Below are 21,061 nucleotides of genomic sequence, written 5' to 3' on the forward strand. Positions count from 1 at the left end.
AATCGTTTCAGATCAGAAAATAAAAATTTTAAACTTCCGCTGCCTTGGGTATCATATCTACGGATCCGAAAACGTGTTCCAACATATTTAACTTGCAAATAAGTTTTGGATGATGTTTCAAGTTACATAAAAAAAAGTACTTAGCCAACCCGTTCCAAATAAAATACGATGGTTTCGGATCAGTTATGTATCTGACCGACTCATTGTCATCTCAAATAATATCTCCGTTGATTAAAAATATGATGAGTTGGCCAATATTCTCTATTTGCTGCTGCTTTAAAGGCAGTTCCCTGCTCAAGGCAACACACAAAACAGTTTCCTTGTACACATGGTAGTAAATAATTTCTTCCAAGAATTTTGCGCTACAACGGCTGAAGAAAATAGACTCTCTGCGTAAGAAGAGACCTAACAAACGAAAATTAACATCACTCTGAACACAATGAAGCCTACGGTTCCATTCAGGGGCAGACGAATATCAAACTTCACTACATCCAAAACATATATGCCCTCTTACAGACACATCCGTCGGCTTCTAAAGCTCCAAAATTTTTAGTAGAGCATCTAAATCCTCATCTTCTAATTCTCCAATTAATGGATTTGGTTCTAATATCTAAAGACGAATATAAACGTTTCAAGAGGATTGCATCTTCGTTGTTGAAGGCGTGGATCTTGTTTCTTCGATGCTGGTAGAACAGGGGCTCTCAGATGTATCCGAGCTGCTGTTTTCGCCTTTTCTATCTTTGTTCGACCAGAGTCTCGCGAAAACCTTCTTTGCTTTTTTATCGGCTACTTTTTCTGTGTTCGCCTTGGCATCAGTTTCACCACCTCCCTTGCTTTTTATGCTCAAAGATTCGAGCTCCCCTTTTAAGGTCTTCAGTTCCTCAGATGTCTGGTTGCCATCCCAGTCGTCGGAGGTGTTGGTTGTTGTGGAACTCGAGCTGCCATAGGATGTACCAGGGAGTAAAGCTCTAGAAGAGCCACCACCAGCGCCAGATGCCTTGGCTTGCTCAAAGAAAAGTACCTGCATGACAACTCGTAAAGGTAGCCTTTCGTTTTGCACCGCATGAGCACAGGCATCGGCTGATAGCTTGCTGCAATCCATTAAGGAGCAAATCCTCTTTTTCTCGCTCTTGGTCAAGCCCGAGCGCTCCTGTGAAAGGAGATGATATTTAGTATTGGACATCAAAGTTAAATTGGTAGCAGGAATTTATGAGATGGTTGAATGTAATGAAGAGGATAAAACGGTGATCAAGGATAAAATAACAACCTCCCAAGCTAGCATTGACTGGTGAAAACCGGTCGGCTATGATAGACGAATTATAATTTGCCATCAAGTAGGACAAATAATCAAATCAGACGAAAAAAGGAAAAAAGATTAAAAAGGATTACATAATAAACCTTGAGGTACATGTCAATAGCGCGATATATTCCTTCATGGGATGATCTTGGAAAGCTAGACACCATTTCTGCTAGCTCCACGAATTTGGATAGAGGCAAAGATGGATCTTTAGCCGCTTCAGCCAGGTATCCATCAACCAACTTGGCCACCTTAATCTTGGAAGCATCCGAAGTAAATCCTACACACACCACCCGGAATTCATGATCTTCGGCTGAATGATTCTGCGCACTATGTTCTTGCATCACAAACTGTTCAACCATCTCGAGTACTAAATCTATGCTGTACAAAGTCGTTTCACCAGTTGTAGATTGCCACAGAATATCACCGACGGTTGCCTCATCGAGTTTCTGTCCAATTCTTTGCATGAGCTCCCTTCTTACCATCTCTCCGCATTCCAAAATAATAGATGCTTCCAATAACTTAAGCAAAAAGCTACAGGGGACACAACTTTTTTCGGCTGGCAGCAATGATATAATGGTTTCAATCAAGTATTTGTACTTTTCGAGATCACCCCCTTGAGCGGTGCCTTTGCTAAAACTTGGAAGTCTTCTTAAAGCATATGATTTTAATGATTCTCCAATAATGTCTGCAGTAATTCTTCCATTTGCTCTTATTGTAGTTATAACTCGCTTATACAAATCGATTTGAAGTTCACAGAGGTCTTCTACCCACCAATCATTCGGAACCGTTGGTTGTTTTTTCACACCATTCCACTGTGTCTCATTTCCATTCTCAGATAAAATCTTTTTACGGTTATAAGTGTACGACCAGTCGACTTTTGAAGGGTGGATAGAAGCTTTGATTGCAATTGCATCTAAGCAGTGGCTAATGATCTTCAGTTCCTCGGACCAAGGAAGAAAAGATTTCACCGTCTGAAGCACAATTATCGAGTCTTTCCAGCTACGAAAAATGGTAGAAGTAAGAAACACGTCGATCTTGTAAATGATATTTCCTTTCTCAATGGTTTCATACATTTCAAGATACTCAGCAGCACATCGTGCTGCGACCACATTATATGCATTGAGCGTCACTGCCATGCCATAACAGAACTTCGCACAGATTTCAAATGCACCAGGTCCACCAGGAATATCATGGATGTTAATTTCATTGTCATGTTCATCACTTCCACCATAAACGAGCCTCTGAAGGCGTAAACTTTTCGAGAGAAGGGGAAACTAGAAATAGGTAGTGGAGTCAGTAGCAAATAACTAAAGTTTTCAAGATGTGAAAATTTGTATTTTTAGGATACTTTTAAGTTTGGGATAAATGGACTTTTACCTTGTGGAGATAGAATTTAGTATCCCCCACGCTGATGACCAGGTCAGTTGCCAACTCTGTCGCTACATATCTGGAATACACGGAGTTTCAAATGTCATCTTTATTATAAACTTTATAAACCCATTGTTACAAGTTGAAATTCGCTAAGGAAACAGACATGGTTATACGAGCTTTTCAAGTGACAGTACTGTAGCATTATCATATTCTAGACTCCTTAGAGATGTAATTTGATGGCTCTAACATATACTTAATCCAAAAAATTTCACCAAAAGAAAAATAATAATAACAAAGGATTTGACAGCAGAAATAGCTAACCTGACATTATCCCCATCCGTCTTAAACTGGTCGGGCTTCGATCCAAGCTTCATAAATTTCATTTTGGCAGGTAATTACTCTCTCAACAAGATCTCAACTCCTAACTAGGTTTCTTTTCGATAAATCACAGAAATTGATGATTCAAAAAACGTATAAACAGAAGATGGGATGGAAAAGGCTTCGGGCACAACACCTAAGCGACACCACCTTTCTACTATCCAAGAGAACAAAAATAGAATTGAAGGAAATGGATAGTGAAACCGAAAACGTAGTAATGGAAGTATAAAACAGCTTAATGAGAGAATTTGATCCCTTGAAACGGCAACAAAACAACGAGAGGGAGCTAAATATACTTTTGAAACCACAGAGACACTCCCCTAATGCTGTTACTATATGTATCCCTCAAACTACAAACTTTATTTTAAGGATAGCATAAAATCTGAGGTTCCCTTTCCAGAAATCATGCACAAGAATCCACCTTCCTCGACAAATTTTGTTCAACCAATGAAGTTGGAGAAACCTGTCAAATCCGACATAATCTTGGAATGAGTGAAAGAGCACCATCAAAATCACAGACAAGAAGCATCATTAGTTTTGTATGGTACTTGAACCATATGTAAAAATATGAACAAGCCACGCTAGAATCAGCATAATTGTTCTCTGAAATGGGAGTGTTGAGAACCAAGCATCAACGCCTATACCCCAGAAGATAAAAAGGTACAATAGCAAAGAATAAACAAAACTAGTGGCGAACAGTAAAAGACCAAATCAAGAACCAATTCTTGCTCACATATTCACCCTTTCTTTGGCTAAATCACAAATTCAGTGCAGCACCCCAAATGCAGAAACAGTTCAAAATCCGAAAGGTAACATATTTACTCAAAAAAAGAACATAAAAATCACAAGTTTACTATCAAATAGCATTTCCAAACAAATCCCAGAATCAATAAACATTCTAACACAAAAAAGGTAGCATTTGCCATCACAAGAGAACAAGAGGGGAAAAAGGAAGAAGAAAAAACCAACATTTGTACGTTCTTTAAAACTCACCAAATATCAAAAGAAGCTAAACTCCCATGGGAATCAAACCAATCTTTCAAATCAACGGAAGCCCTTCACGATTCAAAGATCAATAACTCAATGGGGAGAACCAAGTGCCCAATGATTTTTGAAGAACAAAAACAAGAAAACAAACCCCACGACCACTAAATCAGAAAGGAATCAGAGACCAAAAAACAGAAAAAACCGAGCCACCAAAAAGATGAGTTGTCCCTAATCTTTGGCAGCCACCACCGCAACACTAGGTTATCGCAAAAACCAAGCTCAGAATGTTCCCACCCTCTCATCTATCTCTTCAGAATCAGCACCGCCGTCCCCACCACCACCATACCCCTTTCCACTCCCTACTCTGTTTCTTCTGTATCTCTATACCGTATATCAGAACACAAAATACTTCTTAAGAAAATGTAAATACTATCATTTGCCAAAAGGCGCTGCACACTACTAAATTATAACAAAAATTAGCTGTCTCTTTGGTATAAAAATTTTCTTTTTTTTCCGTATTTCAGCTGCAACTGTAAAGTGGGTGCCTTCTTTTTCGCTTGTAGACAAAGGGGACCCCTCAAATCTCAATCTTTTTTACAATCAACGGAATTAAGAATGAAATAAAAACAAAGGTATACAGAGATAGGCACGCCAAGCTGACACAATTGCTCCCTTTTATCATGCTTTTCTTGAAAAGCAAGTGTTTTTTACATTTACTCTCTAAGTAGAGTTCAAGATTCATGATTAGAAGTGTAAAACTTAAGATTTATAAGATTTTATCAATGTTGCTTGATTAAGCTTTTTAGAACATTGATAAAATCTTATAAATCTTAAGTTTTACTCTTCTAATCATTGATTAAGCTTCGCTTCGGCCAAAAACGGTAAAAAAACAGTCAAACATAGGTTGACCATGTAAAGTGTCATTAAATACGCTTAAATATGATTTTTCTAAAAAACAAAATTGATTAATATGACGAAAATAAATCATAAATTAGCGTTTTTACTACTGAGTGATTGTTAGCAATGTTAGAAATGTATAATATTATATGATTAAATGTAGCGATGATGTGAATGTAGTACATATTGAGAAATTTTACGGCTAATGTTTTAAATTAGACCAATTAATTTAATTTATGTCGATGACACGATATATGAAATGAATGATGAAATAAATTGAATTAGAATCTCACAAAGAATCAATGCATTATACTTGATTTGTTTGAGATGACTAACATTATAGTTTAAATTAAAAACGATTTTTTACGCTTAAGCAAACGCTTAAGCTCGCAGTAATCGCGCTTAAGCTTAAAAAGCTTGAAGTTTGACTCTCACGTTTCGACACGTTTCACGTTTTTTAGAATCTTGGATTTTATACATAAAAATGGAAACACAGTTTTATTCTGCTTTATCAAAAACAAATTTTTATTTAAAAAACATGTTAAAAAAACAAATCCTAAAGATACAAAAACATTTACTCTTACAAACATTTTGGCAGAAAAATGGACCAATCCAACTTTCTCAACTACTTTGATATTAATGGCATTCAACTCTATCTGTATTTTACGCTAAATTTTTACATCAAATTCATCAACAAAAGAATACTAGGTTACGATGTGAAGGTCAGGATAAGTAAGAAAGGGCTGATTTTGTAGTCAGTCTACGTCAATCCTCAATAAATATAATTTTGGACTATTTTATATTTTTCATGGATGATATTTAGATTTTTTTTCCTTTTTTTTTACTAAACACATAATTTATTTAATCTAATATTTCTTAAAATATATAATTAAAAACTGAATTATGTAGGAGTGGATCTCTTGTGACACGATCATGTGAAACCGTCTCATAAGAGTTTTTGTGATTATGTCACTAGGTATTTCGGGTTATATAACTTGTAAAATCATTTCGTAAGAGTTTTGTGGTTATGTTACAAGGTGTTTCAGATTGTATAACTTGACATACTAGGTTTTTATATTTGATTTTTTTGTATGAATTTGATTAGGGGGATTATAAATTCATTCCACGTGAACCCAAACAATTTCATAATTAATCAATCACGACATACAAGTTTCTTGAAATACATTCATATATTGAATCAGAGACTTGTGACAGGGGTTCAAATAATTCATTAATGAAAACTAGACATCCATTAAATATAGTATAAAGTTTAATTCGGTCAAGAGAGAAAATCGTGATCGATTTGGCTCCAAACGTCGACCATAAATATTAATCGACTATGTTCACATATGAATTTATCTCGAGAGACGAAAGAAAAAGGGTCGATATCTCGTAGTTTTTCTTTTCTAAAAGTTTAATTTGGTCAATCAATTAATTATTTGACTGGTCCAATCAAATAATTACTTTTTTATATATTAAAAAAAATGGTGAACATCTCCCATGTCACACCTAGTGGACAAATTGTGACCACATTCCTTTTCCCAAATCTGAGACTCATTTTTATTCGTTCTACACATCACATGCTTTGCCCCAAATCCCCTCCTCCCGATGTCATCAAAATTCCATAAATATTACTTTTTTATTAATTTGTGTGCGACCATATTCTCCTCGTTTTGACACAACACATGATCTGTGTAATTTATTTTAAAACTTTCCCCATTTTTTTAATAAAAAATTATTTATTAATAAATAAAATCAAAAAGTATATTTATTTGAATTTTTTTAAAATCAAAAAGTATATTAATAAATGGTTTTTAAATTTGTAAGTTAATCTAAGTTTACATACATCTTGTGTTTTATACAGTTACTATTTGTGTGAAATAACTCCATAATTTCAAAGCATTTGACTGGTTTTAGATCCATTTTAATATTTTTGAATGAATTTATATTTGATGGGTTTTTTTATATTTAGTTAAACATAATGATAATTGAGATGATTCTGAAATATGTCAAAGAATAAATGTCATTTCTAATCAACTTTTTCAAATAATCTGAAGAATAAAATTATTCTTATGAATCAACTCATTTCGTCCAAACGTGACATTAACGAAATATTGGCGTAGAATTATGCCGTGAAAATGAACCATAGTTTGAAAAGAATATTAATTTTTTCAATTGTTTGTAATTGTATCATAACGATTCCTTCTTATAAATTGATGCTCGAAAAATTTATGATAATTAAAATTTTCTGATAACTACAAATTTCGACACATCTTGTGAAAAGATTCTGTCACGAGAATTTGTCGGGATTCCTTTTCTTTTCTTTTATTTTATTTTTTTCCTTTCTTTCTTTTTATATGGCAGGTACTGGGGTTGGAATTCAATTTCATTTTCAAAGGAATTTATTTTAAATCGATTTTATAATATAGTTGATCGTTTGTAAACTTTTATAATTGGGATTCAATCTTTTTGTAGTGGGACTTCACTAACTAAATTTGGAGCAAGCATGATAAAATAATTACATGTTTTTTAAATTAAGTTAACTTGATTATATCTAAATTGTTTGTATTATTATTTAAAAAAATTAATTGAAAATGAGTTCTCATATCAACTAATTGGTAGATTGTCAATTTCACGAGAGAGACGTCAATTAATTTCAATGTCTAGGGTTTGGATAATTTTTATTCTTTAAAATTCATAATAATATTATATTTGAAAAAATAATATTCGGGAATTTTTGTGTTGTATATAAAGTTTGAATAGATTATAGTGAGTAAATAATGAGGGACTTTGTAAGTGAGTAAAGGGGGGAAACTGAAATTAATCTCTAGAATTCAAGACTAGAAATATAATATTAGTTAACATTTCTTATGATACAATGACATAAATGTATCTTGATAAAGAAGATAAGTGAGCCACTCAGTTGAATCACACGTTATAGATATATAAAGTTTTTTGTGAGACGAGTCAATACGGTTTATATATGTAATGAAAATAATATTTTTAATATAAAAAGTAATATTTTTTATGGTTGAGTCGAGTAAGATAAACGTCTAACAAAATTAACCCATGTAATCATTTCATATTAGATTTTTTTTATATGATAATCCTACTTGATTGTAAGGGGAAAAAAATGGATATAGTAAAGCATAGATAACAATAAAATAAAGCCATAGAAAAAGAAGTTTGCATCCTCAAAAGCAATAAAACCTTTCTGATCTTCTAGAGTCGGGAAAATGCTAGAGATTGATCCATTGCTTTCAAGAAGAATCATCATCTCCAAAGTTTGGAATAATATCTCCAAAAAAAAATCACATAAACTCCATATGAATGAAAGCACACACTCGGCACATGATAAGATTGTAAAATCTTGAAAAATGTCTTCTTTCGTGGCAAAACAACAGCCATCGGATTCTCCAAACAAGATGTGGGCTACTCGTTAAAATACGAGAAAACTCACCCGATCGACCGATTCAATAGTTTTCGATTTCGAAGCCGTGTGAAGAAAAAATCATTAAAAAAAAAGAAAGAAAAAAGATGATGGTCTCATACAGGCCATCCGTGAGATAGTTTTTTTATTGGATTCGAATTTTTATGTAAAAATTATTATTTTACGTTGTAAATATAGATAGGATCAATCTTGTGAGGCACTCATACAAACTATCATATGTAAGCATAAAATAAGCCACTATAATGTATCACAATTGACCTAAAGAGTTAATAAAATGTTCGAATTGGTGGGGTTGATAAAATCTATACAATTTTGTTATGTTTGTTGCCCAACTCTGTGCCCTGATCAAGGGCGGAGGCACGTGTTTGGCCACCCGGGCTACAAATATTTTTAACAAAAATTTATATACTAATTTGGGCAACACTTATTTCAACCCGGGTAGCCCACTAAAGAAAATTAAAAAGCCCAACTTTTATAGGCCAAGAGCGGGCTGTGCACTGGACAGACTTCTGGACTCGTAAGAAAAGGAACTCGCCGAGGAAACTTTCATCAGTCTTTCAGAGCTTTTCGATTTTCCATTCGTCTCTTTTAGTTTGTCGCTAAGATCTCTCGTAAGTATGCAGTCCTTAATACATTCCCTATGCTCTCTTTTTTCCGATTTTTGCTTTAATATTGATCGATTTTATGTTTATTTGCAGATTTAGGATCGTTTGTGTCTGGGTTCCTGCTTTCCGACTTTTATTCTCTGGTATGTTAAATTGCTGATTTTAGTTTTTTTTAAGGGTTCTGATTTTTGAATCTTGAGTGATGGGTTGATTTAATAAATTAGATTCACGATTATGTACATAAGTACATGTGTATACAATATTGATGAATTGTGATTTTTTTGTTTGATTCACGATGGTTCTGATTTTTTAATTTTTTTTTGTTTGATACACGAAGGTGTGTATGTGTGTATACAATGATGATTTCAGTTCTTATTATGTTCATGTTTTTTGGATCAAAATCAAATCAGTTTTTTTTCCCACATAAAAAACAGTAATAATGAATTTTCAAATGGAAACAATATTTTATATTTGTTTAAGCCGATAATTGACAATCATTCATTATGCGAGAGGTCTTGAACAAAAAAGTCGCAACACTACAATTTGATTGACAAGTTGATTCGTCCAATTTTAATTTTGCCTGTTTCTACGGCAACTGCAGAACTTGTATTATTTTCAGCTATGAAGCATGTTAAAGACAATTCTTCGTAATAGAATGGGAGAGGACTTTTTGACAGATTCTATGATCATCTACATTGGAAGAGAATTTGCTTTAAGCATAGACTCAGATTCTATAATCAAATAATCGTAAATCACAGCTTCAATAGCACCGTTGTATGTCGATTTAGATCATTTTTATATCTTTTATTTATGAAATGTTAATTTATTCATCAACATATAATGATTGATTTTAGAGATATTCATTTTATTTAAACTTCATTTCTTGCGGGACGATAGAGATTTTTGCCAAAGGTTTTCAAATAGTATGAGTTTCAGACAAAAAATATTGAAGATCTTGTTTATGAGGAGTTTTTTGATATTACGATGAACATGTGTCTTTTACTCAAGAGTTTAATTGTTGTGTATATGTATTATTTTGTTTTTTGTTAAAAAAAATTCTAGCCCGGGTGGATTTAGAATTCTTGCTCCGTCATTGGTGCTCACCATTGAGGTGACATTCAGCTATTGGAAATGGGCATGATTGGTGAAAGCATATCAAAACTCTATATATCTTTTTTATTTTATTAAAGTTGAGGGGTTGGTATATTGGTATGATCAATCCCTTTATTTTCACCCTTTAATATATATATAATTACCAAAATACTATTTATTTTTTTTCCAATGATAACTACTAATTTAGGAAAACACCACTTTTATAAAATTAATTTATTCATCACAAAAAAAACACTTTTTAAAATTAATCTCTCCTTTTATTTTTGATTTTTCGTAAAAATAAAACGGACTGTATAATCATACAATGCGTGCATGCGAACACTAGTATATATAAAGAAAACCAACAAGTTTATTGGGCGAAACGTAGATGACGATTCATTAATTATTTTTTTTTTTTTACGGTAACGATTCATTAATTATTTATTATTACTACGACCACATTTGTGCTCGACAATGGTTGGGCCTCCATAAAATAAAGTCTCGGGTTATTTTGTTCTAAAACTAAATGGGCTTTTTTAATGGTTCTGAATCGAAATTAGTAGACCCAATCCATTACCATCCAAACCAAAACCCAATCTCACCCTGTTGTATATATCTTGTATCTTTCAGGAATTTTGTTCACCCTTTGCGTAGAAATTGAGGGGTTCGAATTCTGGAGTGGAAGTATTTCATCTTTTTGATCGACTTCCGGTGTTGGTGAATGCTGAAATTTTAATAAGTTGTGATTTTTTGCCTGAGTATATTGTTATTTTTCCTTCGGCACTTGACCAGCATGGATCCTAAGTACTCGGGAGATATGTTTAAGTAAGTCTTGAGTTTTAGTTGATCTTTGATTTCTGCATATGCATAATGGAATTTATTTTCTGGGAAACCCAATTCTAGTTTTATCTAAATGATTGTATGCAGGCACTTGGAGAAGCAGAATGAGCTTCTAATGGACGCATACAGGTCGATGTCCCATGAATTGCATAGGCTCCAGGTTTTTGTTTTGATCTGTTTGGTATTGGATTTTCCTTTAATCTTGTCTAAATTTTAACATAAATCGGGTCTCGTAAGGTTTTTTGTTTTGTTTATCCGGATAATTGTTTTTGATGTCTGCTATATTTTCTCGATTTCATCCGTATCCATAGTTTATACTTTATACACAAGGTAGAGTAGATTTGGAATGTTACAATTGATTTCAAGAAAATTACTACGAGTGTTTGGATGTCATCTATTGCTAGAGGCTTCACTTTGCTGCTTCATCTAATAGTATGAAATGGGGTGTATCGCATTTTAACTTAAATGTGGAGGCTCTGAATTGTTGTGGAAATTGTAGGTAGAGGAAGAAATGCTGATGCGCAAGTATTACGAGTACATGGCTGCTCAAGGGTTAATTGAGAAGGTGCGTCTCACTCTCATCCTCATTCCTAGGTGTTAGCATCTTTTTATTGAAGCTATGTTGTGGAGTTTTTTCTTCTGATTTTGAAGTTGACAAACAATGATTTTACTGGTTCATTCATGGTGGGAACTTTCAGAAGCTCTGGTTTAGTGAATGAGGCTTAAATTGTTCTTCTTTTATGCATTCAGTGATTTGTGATTTAAATGCCAACGTTAACTTAGAGCGTATTTTGTGTCGTTTCAATTTCATTTGGTGCGTTCTTGTCATGTACCAATCATCAAAATGATTCAGTAGGCGAAGTGGTGCTTTGTTTTATTCCCCCAACTGATCAAAGAGATTTATTGTCCAGTTGAATTAGCATTACTTTGAGAAGTTAAGAATGGAATTTGATTGACCTACTGCTATTATTTTTTACAGAAGAACGATAATACTAACGTAGCAAGCAACAAGAAGACTGGCGAAGGAGTTGTTGATAACGGGACTGATGAAGAAGAGTCATGAAATATCGTTCTGTATGGTAAGACTGTCATAGTTCTCTCAGATAGTTGCTTGTTCCTCGGTAATTTATTTAATCCGTTGAGTATAAATCTTGGTCTTGTGCTAAGATATTAACTTTCTTTTAATTGGTCTTGCTTTTACTTCTGAAATTTTAGTTCACAACTGTTCTCCTTGGTGGCAATCCCAAAGGTATCGAAGGAAAAAAAGAATTTAGTGGGCACGCGGACCAGCACAAAGAGAATTCACGATCCCGTAGACTGTTATAAAAGAAGGGGGACGATTTAGTAAATGACCCTCGTTTAAATTTTGGCAGGACAAATTTTATATTTCAACAACACTCTTTTCACATTGTACAAGGCCATTTAAAGTTATGGACAGTTGATTTAGATGTGTATTTTTTTTTTGGATTTATTTAACTAAATAACCTCTGTTTGACCATGATTTGGAAATTTAACCTTCTTAATTTTTTTTCTTTATTTTGTTTTTGCATTTCTTTTGTATTTGAAGGTCATTTTGCAAATTTTATTTGAAAGAAGGTAATAAATCAAAAAATTTGATTGACCAAGGTCATTTTTCAAACTCTCTTTGCCTGAGTTAAAAGCTTTGGTTCCTCTTTACAAAAGAGCAAAAACAAACCTAACTCAAAATGACAATAACCTCTTCAATTGATGAAACTAAGTAAGAATGAATCCACAGTGGCCGTAACCTGCGATAACAAACTTAATGTTGTTACAACGAGAATCTGGAAATCATAGGCATGTAAGCCTTAAGGTCATACCTTAAGGCTTAAGGCTCAAGTTTCCAAAATATAAAATATTTCAGGTATTCCGTAAAATTCATAAATTAAGAAGCAAAAGATATATATTCTTACTGGGGTCAGTATTAATGAGCATAGCAATGCCTCCAAAGCTACAAGTGCCACCATGCTTCTTGGTCTTCTGCCAGTAATTGTTGAAAGCATAAGAAGCATGAGCCACAACAGTATCAGGGAAAAAGCATGCCCCCTGTGGCTTAATGGCTTCACAATCAGCACCACCTTCTCCACATGCATAGTCTAGAGCCTCTTGCAGCGTGCCGGCTGGCACATTAGGCTTTGCCACACACCACAGTCCGTGATGGACTCCTGCCACTGGTGCACCTACAGGGCCGGATGGGTTGCATGGAGGTAAATGGGGAAGCCCAAATGGAGGGCTAGTTGGGTTAGCCATTGGTGCCAAATGGGGTAATAATGGATGGGGTGTTGGGTTAGTAGGCTGTGAAGGGCCAAATGGAAGAGAATTTGGTGGAGGTGAAAATGTTCCAACTAATGGAGGAAGAGGACTTCTTAAAGGGGATATAGGAGTAGGCCTCGGTGGAAATGGAACTATCCCGCTGTATAAATCCATGAATGATAGCTTTCTGGTGGATGGTCTCTCTTTTCTTGGGCTACTGAGAATTATTCGAGTGTTTCTGAATTGAAGAACCCCTAGACTTTGAACGGATTTTGAGTGGGATTTTAGTGTATTCAAGGTTTCATGTGACAAATCAACCAAATGTGGAGGGAGATTCACAACATAAGGTGAACCTATTTCTTGCAAGAGTTCAAGTAGAGGTTTGATGTAATCTTGGGCCAAATCAACTCTGTATTTTTCAAAGTTCGAGTCCAAACAATTGGAGGAGAAAGAAGCAGACACCTTGATCTCATTCTGCAAACCCCACCTAGTGAGTGAATAGTGGATGTTCTTGATTGATGGTAAGATAAAAATCAACTTGTCTTCTTGATCTTTGTTGCATAAAATGGTGTTACCAATTACAACAGTGCTCACATTAATGGCTGGGTAATGTGCAAGAACATGAGCCCTAACCCAAGATTCGGCCATTAAAACACTTTTTGACACATTCTTGAGGTGCTCATTATCCATTTGAACAGCCATGGGAACCCCATTTGCAGATGAAACTTCAAGATTTTGTGGAGTTGAATCATGGACAGCCAAGAACTCCACTGATTCTTGACTAGTTGCTGCACATCAGAAAAGAGGAAATATTTTAAAAAACGAAAATGCAAGAGCAATGTATATAAAGATGAAGTCTTTTGGTTAACATTATTACCAGTTAGATACAAGGTGAGGGAGAAAAGAGAAAGCAACCAAGCCATAGCCATTCTTCAACACTAGAAGTGAATGAAAATAGATTGAGGGGGCAAATATAGACAAAGGCTGAAATCCTCTCTGTGGATCACTGAGTCTCATATTCTGTCATTTTTACAGAGCTAGAAAAGACCAATTGTGCTTATTTTTAATTTTTTTTCAGTGCTGTTATTCAGAAAGCTGGAAAAAGGAAAAGGGAATGTTAATGAAGTGCAAAGCAAGGCATTAAAGACGTGATTATTAAAACAGCATTGTTCGTATGTCTGGGCTTGTACTAAGTTCCCCAGCATAGCGAATCCGAACTTTTTCTTTTTCTGATTTTGTTAAAAGTATTTTCTGTTCATTGATTTGACATTCATTACAAATAAAACACATGTAAGAAAAGGATCTGGCTAATCTTATGCTTGTTATGTCTTGTAAAGAGTCATGTGATAAAAGATAAATCATACTATATTTGTCTTAAACATATGTACTTGTTTGTTTTTTCTTGACATATCAAAAGAATAATCCGAAGAAGAAAGTTCAAAACAAACTTAATTCTTAGTTAATAAAAATATATTAGTGTTCATATTTCGTCTCAACTATGTTTTTTCAAATGTTTCAAATATATAATCTCTTTTCATATTTACTATTTAGTATTTTTTTTTTTTACAAATATATATCTATGACTAAATCTTGAAAGACGGGCGATCAGTTTTTAAACGAATAAAATAAGGATAAAATATGAAATTTATTGATAAATTTTATTTTCTTAACGATTGTTTGTTTTAAATTTAATATGTTTTTTTTTAAGAAGCTAATTTTTATATGTTTGAAAAATAAAAATAAAAATAAAAAGAGTAATACTCCTGTGAGACGGTTTTATTTGTGAGACGGATCAATCTTACCCATATTTATAATAATAAGTAATACTTTTGGCATAAATTATAATATTTTTTAATTAATAACCCATATAAAAAATTCATCTCATAAAAATGATCCTTGAAATCGTCTCATATAAGTTTTTGACAAATAAAAATTGGTGATATATGTTGTACTCGATGACAGTTTTTGCGAACTTTTTTCTGGACAGAATCTTGGAAAAAATAAATAAAAGCAGGAGAAGTGTCAGAGCATGAAAGGACACTGTACATTTTGTGGGACCAATCACCAATTAATGATCTTTTGACTCCAGCTGTTTTATCTCGTACGAACCTCTTTCCAATTTCACGCGATTTTCTGTTGAGGTTTTTCAATACGATGTCGTCTTAATGTTCACAATAAGAAATCCACTTTTCTTTCCCATACATGCTAATTGCTATAGGACCAGGTCATGGATTTGGTTTTTAAGCATGAATTTCAAATGATATTCGAATCATAAATATATTTGAAATCATCCTCATAACTATTCAAAATGTTTAATACATAATGTGTTTGAAAATTTACTTAAATTTAATATATTCGAATAAGTTCTCCATTTTAAACTGCACTTCTTTTATTTTTCTCACAAGTCATAATGCATAATTATTAAGGTAGCGTTGAGAGAGCTTTTAAAAAGCTTTTTTCTGCACATAATTTTGAAATTTTGTGAAAGAAAAACTGAAAGATGCTTTCTTGAAGTTCTTTCAAACACTATCTAAATATTTATAATGTTTGGATACATCAAGTTAAATCGCACCATACATACAAAATAGAACGAACCAGACCGAAAATTAGTTTAACATTTCGGCCTTCCAATGGTTCCTCTTTTAGGGCCACAATTCCATCAATTTATTATCAGGTATATAAGTACTCGACATCATTGAAAATGAGCTAAATCTTTATGATCTTTGGATAATCGCATTCTGATTCTATCTATAAAAAAAAAATGGATCCTTTGTTTACAAATTAGTATGACATATGTATGGACAAAGGTGATCTTTTCGAACTAGAAGAGCAATAAACGAAGCTTTGAACTATGTGGATTCCAACACAAAGAATGGAGCTCCATTTATGCTCTTGGATCTCACTATCTTTTTCACCAAAATTCTCCATCTCATCTCCTCTTTCTTGTTCTGCTTCCTTCTCCTCTGCCTAAAGTTCCTGTAAAACAACACAAGTTCAACAGTTAGCATCCGAATCGCGTACATAGAGTTAGTTCTTTAACACAATACATCACCTGCACAAGGGAACTCCGCAAGCATCCGAATCAACACAAAGCCTAGAATGCAATTCCAAGATTTGCCACATTCTCTTGCAATGGACGCATCCGCCTGGGCCTCTCAGCTTACATCCCGCGAAATGGCGAACCAGCGCTTCCAACCCTTTGCAAGCCATGTACTCACAAGGTTCGCAATCGTCTCGCAAGGTTTTGTTGAATGGACCGATAGTCCGACAACCATCTCTGAATATGTGAACCAGAGCCTCCATCGCGTCGTATAATTGCTCGTAAATTTTCTTCTCATTGGCCTTCCTCGTCCTCTCCTTTTGCCTCTGGAGAATCATAAACAAAATCTTTTATAAAACTTGAGACAAACATCGGATAAAACGAAGATAAATATTTAATCAATGTTTTATCTTCGACCCCAAACGGTACTTACAAAGTCCTCATCAATGGTGGAGGCGAGTACTTCCTTCTCCAACACAGGATGGCTCTCTTTCATGGCATACCACCCTTCGGTAGCCGAGACGAATTTGAAATTCTTCAAAACGAAACGATGGCAGATTAAGCTGAGGCGAGGGGCATTGCACAGAAGCGAAAGCTGGAAAATGTCGACTACGTTTTCGATGGATAATAATCTTTGCTCCAGCCAAGATTCGCATACTTGCTTGAGCCGAGGCACCACGTATGCGTGTGATAAAACCAGCAATGGCATTGCAAATTCCTTCATTTTTCCTTCTTCGTAGCTGCAAATGCAGATCGTATCGAATTACAGAAGAAACGCATCTTAAATGCATCTTGGTATTGACTATTGAATGATGATGATTATTACCAGGAAGAGTAGAGGAATCTAATGAAAATTCGAGCTGCCTCAGGTTGAACTCCTCGGATCGATATCGAACGTAGGCGTTTGTCTCTCGTTCGGCCTTTCTGTTGCTTTAACATGCTTCTGAAGACCGGAGAGGCATTACCCTGGATAAGATTAAATTACATTACATTTCCCAAAACAATCAATCAAATTTTTTTTTTTTTACCCATTTTCCAATAATCAAACGACGGATGATTGCAAGTTTGCATATTTGTTTGTCTCCACCGGGAAAAAAAAAAAAAAAAAAAAAAAAAGAAACTTACAAGAATACTGGCGTGTGCGTAGATGATCCCACCATCATCGGTCAAAATCGAAACGTCTGCTCTGTAAGCTTGGTCGAAGAGACGATCCATGGGATCATCGATGGAGCTATAGGAACAACAATGGCCTCTGTTTCTTGATCCTGACGTGGAGAGGCCTCTCTGATAAAACCTCGTATTCAAATGAACAGGCAACGGAGGTGGTACAGGCAAAATCATCGTCTTCTTCTTCTCCAAATTGGACGGGGATTCCTCATTTCCAGGTCCCATTTTTCGTCACCAAGTCTCGGGATTTGTCTCTGTATGATATATAAACAAACCATTTCAGCCACGTTTTTTTTCAAGAGATTTAACCCAGTATTCCAACACAAAAGTTTTAAGATCACCTTTCTGAATTCTGTGACAATAATATTAATTTAGTTTTGAAGCAACAACACCACTGCTTATTTCTTTTCAAGAATCCCAGAATGTCAATTCTAAACAAGAAGCTAAATCAACAATCTTTTGACATTGGGATGATTGGCAATGCAATGTTTCTAATAATAGAGATAGAGAGATTAAATTCGAAAAGATGGAGAGTTCGAGAGATCAAAGAGAGCCAATATTTATAAAATGGTTTGTGGGACATTCGATGATTTGAATAATAAGGAGATGAGGTGGAAGAGTGTCAGCCCCGAGTCTCTTAACACCGTTAAATTTTTTTTTTTTGTATGGAAAACGTGGGGTGTACCGACAGCTGTTCCAAGTCAACGCGTCCAGAAATTTTGATGAGTGTAATCTGATCTTTTCGTAACCTTATCCCATTCATATGTTGTCCTCCGCGGGTTCCGTATGACTCCTTGTATCCTTTCTTAAAATACAAAAATTTCACGTCCTACGTTTTCACCGTAAATTTTTATGAGATACTTTTTTTAATTGAGTTACTAAAAAAAAATTATTTTATTATAAATATGAATAACAATAAAAAAATCCATGAAAATATCTCACAAGATATTTTTTACACGATAGATGATCGAAAACATGTTGAACCGTCCCTTTTATCAAAAATTGTGATGGATTATAGCAAATTAGCAACTATGTAAATTAAATGTTTTAAATAGGTTCAAGTGGCATATTTTTATTAAGATAATTATTGATTCTAATCTTGGCATGATCGTTTAGTCAACAACTTGATTATAATTTATATATAACTTTTGAGACGAGTCTAATTATAATTAATTCTTTTCACAATAATCAAATGTTTTGTTTGATCTTGATTAGTTATTAAGTCCACATTATTGTTATGTTGCACGATTTAGGTGACGAATGTTATTGGAAACACAAATATTATACTTCATCCGTCCCATTGTGATAAGCAAGTGTGTGTTTCCATACAAATTTAAAAAAAAAAATATTTGAGAAAGTAAACTTTAGGAATGTATTTCCAAGTTTTGCCCTTATTTAATGAAGTTTTAATTATATAAATAATAGTAAATGATATTAATTTAATAGGATTATATTGGTAAAAGAATATGAGAAATAACTTTAAATAAAAAAACTAGAATATGTATTTGAGACGGATGAAAAGAAAAATTAATGTAGCCTAAAGAAATGAGACGGAGGGAGTATATATTGTGAAGGTTACACATAATTACACATTATTTTTGAAATCATAAAATTAATTTAATGGAGAAATCTTTCCATCAATGAATTTGAGATACTTTTGTAATTTCGAATGTGATGAGTAACATTTATTGTACGTGCAACATAACTCTAGAAAAAAAGTGCCTCTACCTAAAAAAAATAAAATAAAATAACCTTTTTATTAATCTAAATAAAATCTTTTAAAAAATCATTTTTAAAATTCTCGATTCCCATACAATCTCTAAATTTTAGACACCAAATTGTTGTCCCAAAAAAAAATTTAGTTTATACACACAAAAGCGTATATATCTAGCGTAGCCTTAGGAATGCCGAAGGGCCGTATGAACATTTCCAATACAAATTTTTTTTTAAAGGACAAAAAAAGAATGAGTGATAATGATAATAACAATAACAATAATCTAAAAGTTCATTATTGAGCAAGGAATTTCTCAAAGCCACATATTATTAATTTATAATCTTAATACTTCTTTATGTCCTTGGAATGTTCTAAGTTTCTTGTCAAATGAAAACTCTTGTTATATCTCACCTAATTTTTGTGTCTGCCTTCGCTAGTTTGAGAATCGAATGCTTATGCTGTTCTAACTTCTAATGATGTTTATTGGATCTGATCAATTCTGTATCAATTTAGGTAGTGTTTGGAAGAGTTTTTAAAAAACACTTTTCAATTTTTCCATGTTAAACCCGATTGTATTTCTTGAAAACGGATTCTGAACCATGTTAATCAGGTTGATTTGAATCCGTTCCAATAATTTATTTATTTAATTTATTATTTTTCTTAACAAATAACTTATTTTTGTACATAGTTGTTGAGAAAATACATAAAATATTGATTCAAATTATGTTTTGATCCGGTTCAATTTTTACCCTACACTCCGGTAATCGATTTAATCCGATCCAGTCCGAAATTTCGAGGCTGTGTTTACTTAGTGAGATGAAATTACATGTGATAAATCATACTATGATTGTTGACATGAGTTTGAAGGATGTTAAATAATGATGGATAAACAATAATATGCTTTTTTGAGTTATTAATGTTGTGATTGAAACAATGATTGATGAACGAATTACAGTTTTATCCTCCATCTGTGTTAAATAATCTTATGTGTAATTTTGTATTCATATATAATTTGGATTTGATTATTTTTTAATATTGTAAATTATTATTGATTCATAATTGAGTCATTTTTACGTATCAAAATTATTTGGTATAAAATATGTATTTTTTAAAATAGTTAAAATTGATAAACTGAATTGTAAAAGAGAGAGATATAAATTGGGAAGGAAACAAAGGAATTAAATAAGGGTAGATTAGGATTTTTGTACACTTTTTTCCACAAATATTGTTCAGGATATGTTATACCTTATGTAATTAAGGATGAGATATCTCATGAAATAAGAGTTGAATGACGGGCCTTGAGATTTGAGGAGAATTGATTTTTTTTCAAATTAAACATTGGATGTGATTGGATTAAAAAGCTCATCATATGGTTATCAAGCCAAGTAAACACACCCCGAGAATATCCTAACTACGTCGTCAAATTAATTTTTTTGGTATAAAACCCTTTCCATCCAATTAAATTCTTAATTATCCTTTACTATGTGATTTAATCCAAATAAAATAAAATAAAATCAGTATTTTAATTTTTTTTTGGTGTTTTACAAATGAAAAAAAAACTTAAATTATGTGTATGAACCAGATTTTTTGTAAAAATTTTATGAATTTAGTTTTTTTTTAAACTGTTCTCCAAGTATAATTTTTTTAAAAAATAATTATTTTTTGATTTTTAAAAATATAAAACGCAAGTCAAAACGGTAATAAATCATAAAAAAATAAAAAAAACAAAAGAGAAAAAAATATAATTATAATGTTCTTGTATAATAGTTACCCTAATATCTTTGTAATTATTTTTAACTGTACAAACATTTTTAATAGAACAACAATTTTAACTGTACAAACATTTTTTATTGAAATATTGTTCGGACGCATATTTATTATCAAAATCTCAAAAATAACTTTTAAAACCTTTTATATATTTTTAAAAAAATTAAAAATATTTTTTTAC

At 33.1% G+C, this 21,061-nt stretch overlaps 4 protein-coding genes across 5 annotated transcripts; 1 reads left to right on the plus strand and 3 right to left on the minus strand.

Annotated features, from left to right (window-relative positions):
• Positions 1-315: 315 nt before the first annotated feature.
• On the minus strand, positions 316-4,735 carry LOC140863063 (phototropic-responsive NPH3 family protein NPY4-like). The gene is made up of 5 exons (XM_073266197.1): positions 4,043-4,735; positions 2,993-3,512; positions 2,678-2,747; positions 1,399-2,574; positions 316-1,150 (listed from the first exon to the last, which is right to left on the minus strand). The coding sequence occupies exons 2-5, from the start codon at positions 3,052-3,054 to the stop codon at positions 632-634; spliced, it is 1,827 nt and encodes a 608-aa protein (XP_073122298.1). The 5' UTR covers positions 3,055-3,512; positions 4,043-4,735; the 3' UTR covers positions 316-631.
• Positions 4,736-8,881: 4,146 nt separating this feature from the next.
• On the plus strand, positions 8,882-12,411 carry LOC140863064 (uncharacterized). Of its 2 annotated transcripts, none has more exons than XM_073266198.1 (7): positions 8,882-8,995; positions 9,083-9,132; positions 10,712-10,906; positions 11,009-11,102; positions 11,421-11,486; positions 11,901-12,000; positions 12,137-12,411. In XM_073266198.1, the coding sequence occupies exons 3-6, from the start codon at positions 10,875-10,877 to the stop codon at positions 11,982-11,984; spliced, it is 276 nt and encodes a 91-aa protein (XP_073122299.1). In that variant the 5' UTR covers positions 8,882-8,995; positions 9,083-9,132; positions 10,712-10,874; the 3' UTR covers positions 11,985-12,000; positions 12,137-12,411. The 2 variants fall into 2 exon arrangements, with proteins under 2 accessions (XP_073122299.1, XP_073122300.1); XM_073266199.1 differs by having other exon boundaries at positions 8,904-8,995; positions 11,009-11,081.
• Positions 12,412-12,564: 153 nt separating this feature from the next.
• Positions 12,565-14,472, minus strand: LOC140867307 (glucan endo-1,3-beta-glucosidase 12). Its single transcript, XM_073272382.1, has 3 exons — positions 14,070-14,472; positions 12,853-13,980; positions 12,565-12,687 (listed from the first exon to the last, which is right to left on the minus strand). Exons 1-3 carry the CDS (start codon positions 14,119-14,121, stop codon positions 12,656-12,658), a joined length of 1,212 nt encoding a protein of 403 aa, XP_073128483.1. The 5' UTR covers positions 14,122-14,472; the 3' UTR covers positions 12,565-12,655.
• A 1,323-nt stretch (positions 14,473-15,795) lies between these two features.
• On the minus strand, positions 15,796-17,951 carry LOC140863920 (BTB/POZ and TAZ domain-containing protein 4). The gene is made up of 6 exons (XM_073267712.1): positions 17,741-17,951; positions 17,358-17,653; positions 17,059-17,198; positions 16,666-16,972; positions 16,245-16,558; positions 15,796-16,168 (listed from the first exon to the last, which is right to left on the minus strand). Exons 2-6 carry the CDS (start codon positions 17,622-17,624, stop codon positions 16,042-16,044), a joined length of 1,155 nt encoding a protein of 384 aa, XP_073123813.1. The 5' UTR covers positions 17,625-17,653; positions 17,741-17,951; the 3' UTR covers positions 15,796-16,041.
• Between the last annotated feature and the right edge of the window lie 3,110 nt (positions 17,952-21,061).

The sequence above is a fragment of the Henckelia pumila genome, chromosome 4 (assembly GCF_033568475.1).
Source record: "Henckelia pumila isolate YLH828 chromosome 4, ASM3356847v2, whole genome shotgun sequence".
NCBI classification, from domain to species: Eukaryota; Viridiplantae; Streptophyta; class Magnoliopsida; order Lamiales; family Gesneriaceae; genus Henckelia; species Henckelia pumila.

What these genes read in the sequence shown, in the direction of transcription:
- LOC140867307 (XM_073272382.1), bottom strand. Translation starts at nt 14,121, where the DNA reads ATGGCTATGGCTTGGTTGCTTTCTCTTTTCTCCCTCACCTTGTATCTA. An exon ending in CCTCACCTTGTATCTAACTG is followed by an intron (nt 13,981 to 14,069) that starts GTAATAATGTTA and finishes TCTGATGTGCAG; the next exon opens with CAACTAGTCAAGAATCAGTG. An exon ending in GCTCATTAATACTGACCCCA is followed by an intron (nt 12,688 to 12,852) that starts GTAAGAATATAT and finishes TTGTTATCGCAG; the next exon opens with GTTACGGCCACTGTGGATTC.
- LOC140863920 (XM_073267712.1), bottom strand. Translation starts at nt 17,624, where the DNA reads ATGGGACCTGGAAATGAGGAATCCCCGTCCAATTTGGAGAAGAAGAAG. An exon ending in AGATTCCTCTACTCTTCCTG is followed by an intron (nt 16,973 to 17,058) that starts GTAATAATCATC and finishes CTGCATTTGCAG; the next exon opens with CTACGAAGAAGGAAAAATGA. An exon ending in CCACCATTGATGAGGACTTT is followed by an intron (nt 16,559 to 16,665) that starts GTAAGTACCGTT and finishes ATGATTCTCCAG; the next exon opens with AGGCAAAAGGAGAGGACGAG.
- LOC140863063 (XM_073266197.1), bottom strand. Translation starts at nt 3,054, where the DNA reads ATGAAATTTATGAAGCTTGGATCGAAGCCCGACCAGTTTAAGACGGAT. An exon ending in ACGGATGGGGATAATGTCAG is followed by an intron (nt 2,748 to 2,992) that starts GTTAGCTATTTC and finishes CGTGTATTCCAG; the next exon opens with ATATGTAGCGACAGAGTTGG. An exon ending in CTATTGACATGTACCTCAAG is followed by an intron (nt 1,151 to 1,398) that starts GTTTATTATGTA and finishes CTCCTTTCACAG; the next exon opens with GAGCGCTCGGGCTTGACCAA.
- LOC140863064 (XM_073266198.1), top strand. Translation starts at nt 10,875, where the DNA reads ATGGATCCTAAGTACTCGGGAGATATGTTTAA. An exon ending in TTTTTGTTTTGATCTGTTTG is followed by an intron (nt 11,103 to 11,420) that starts GTATTGGATTTT and finishes TGGAAATTGTAG; the next exon opens with GTAGAGGAAGAAATGCTGAT. An exon ending in CTCAAGGGTTAATTGAGAAG is followed by an intron (nt 11,487 to 11,900) that starts GTGCGTCTCACT and finishes TATTTTTTACAG; the next exon opens with AAGAACGATAATACTAACGT.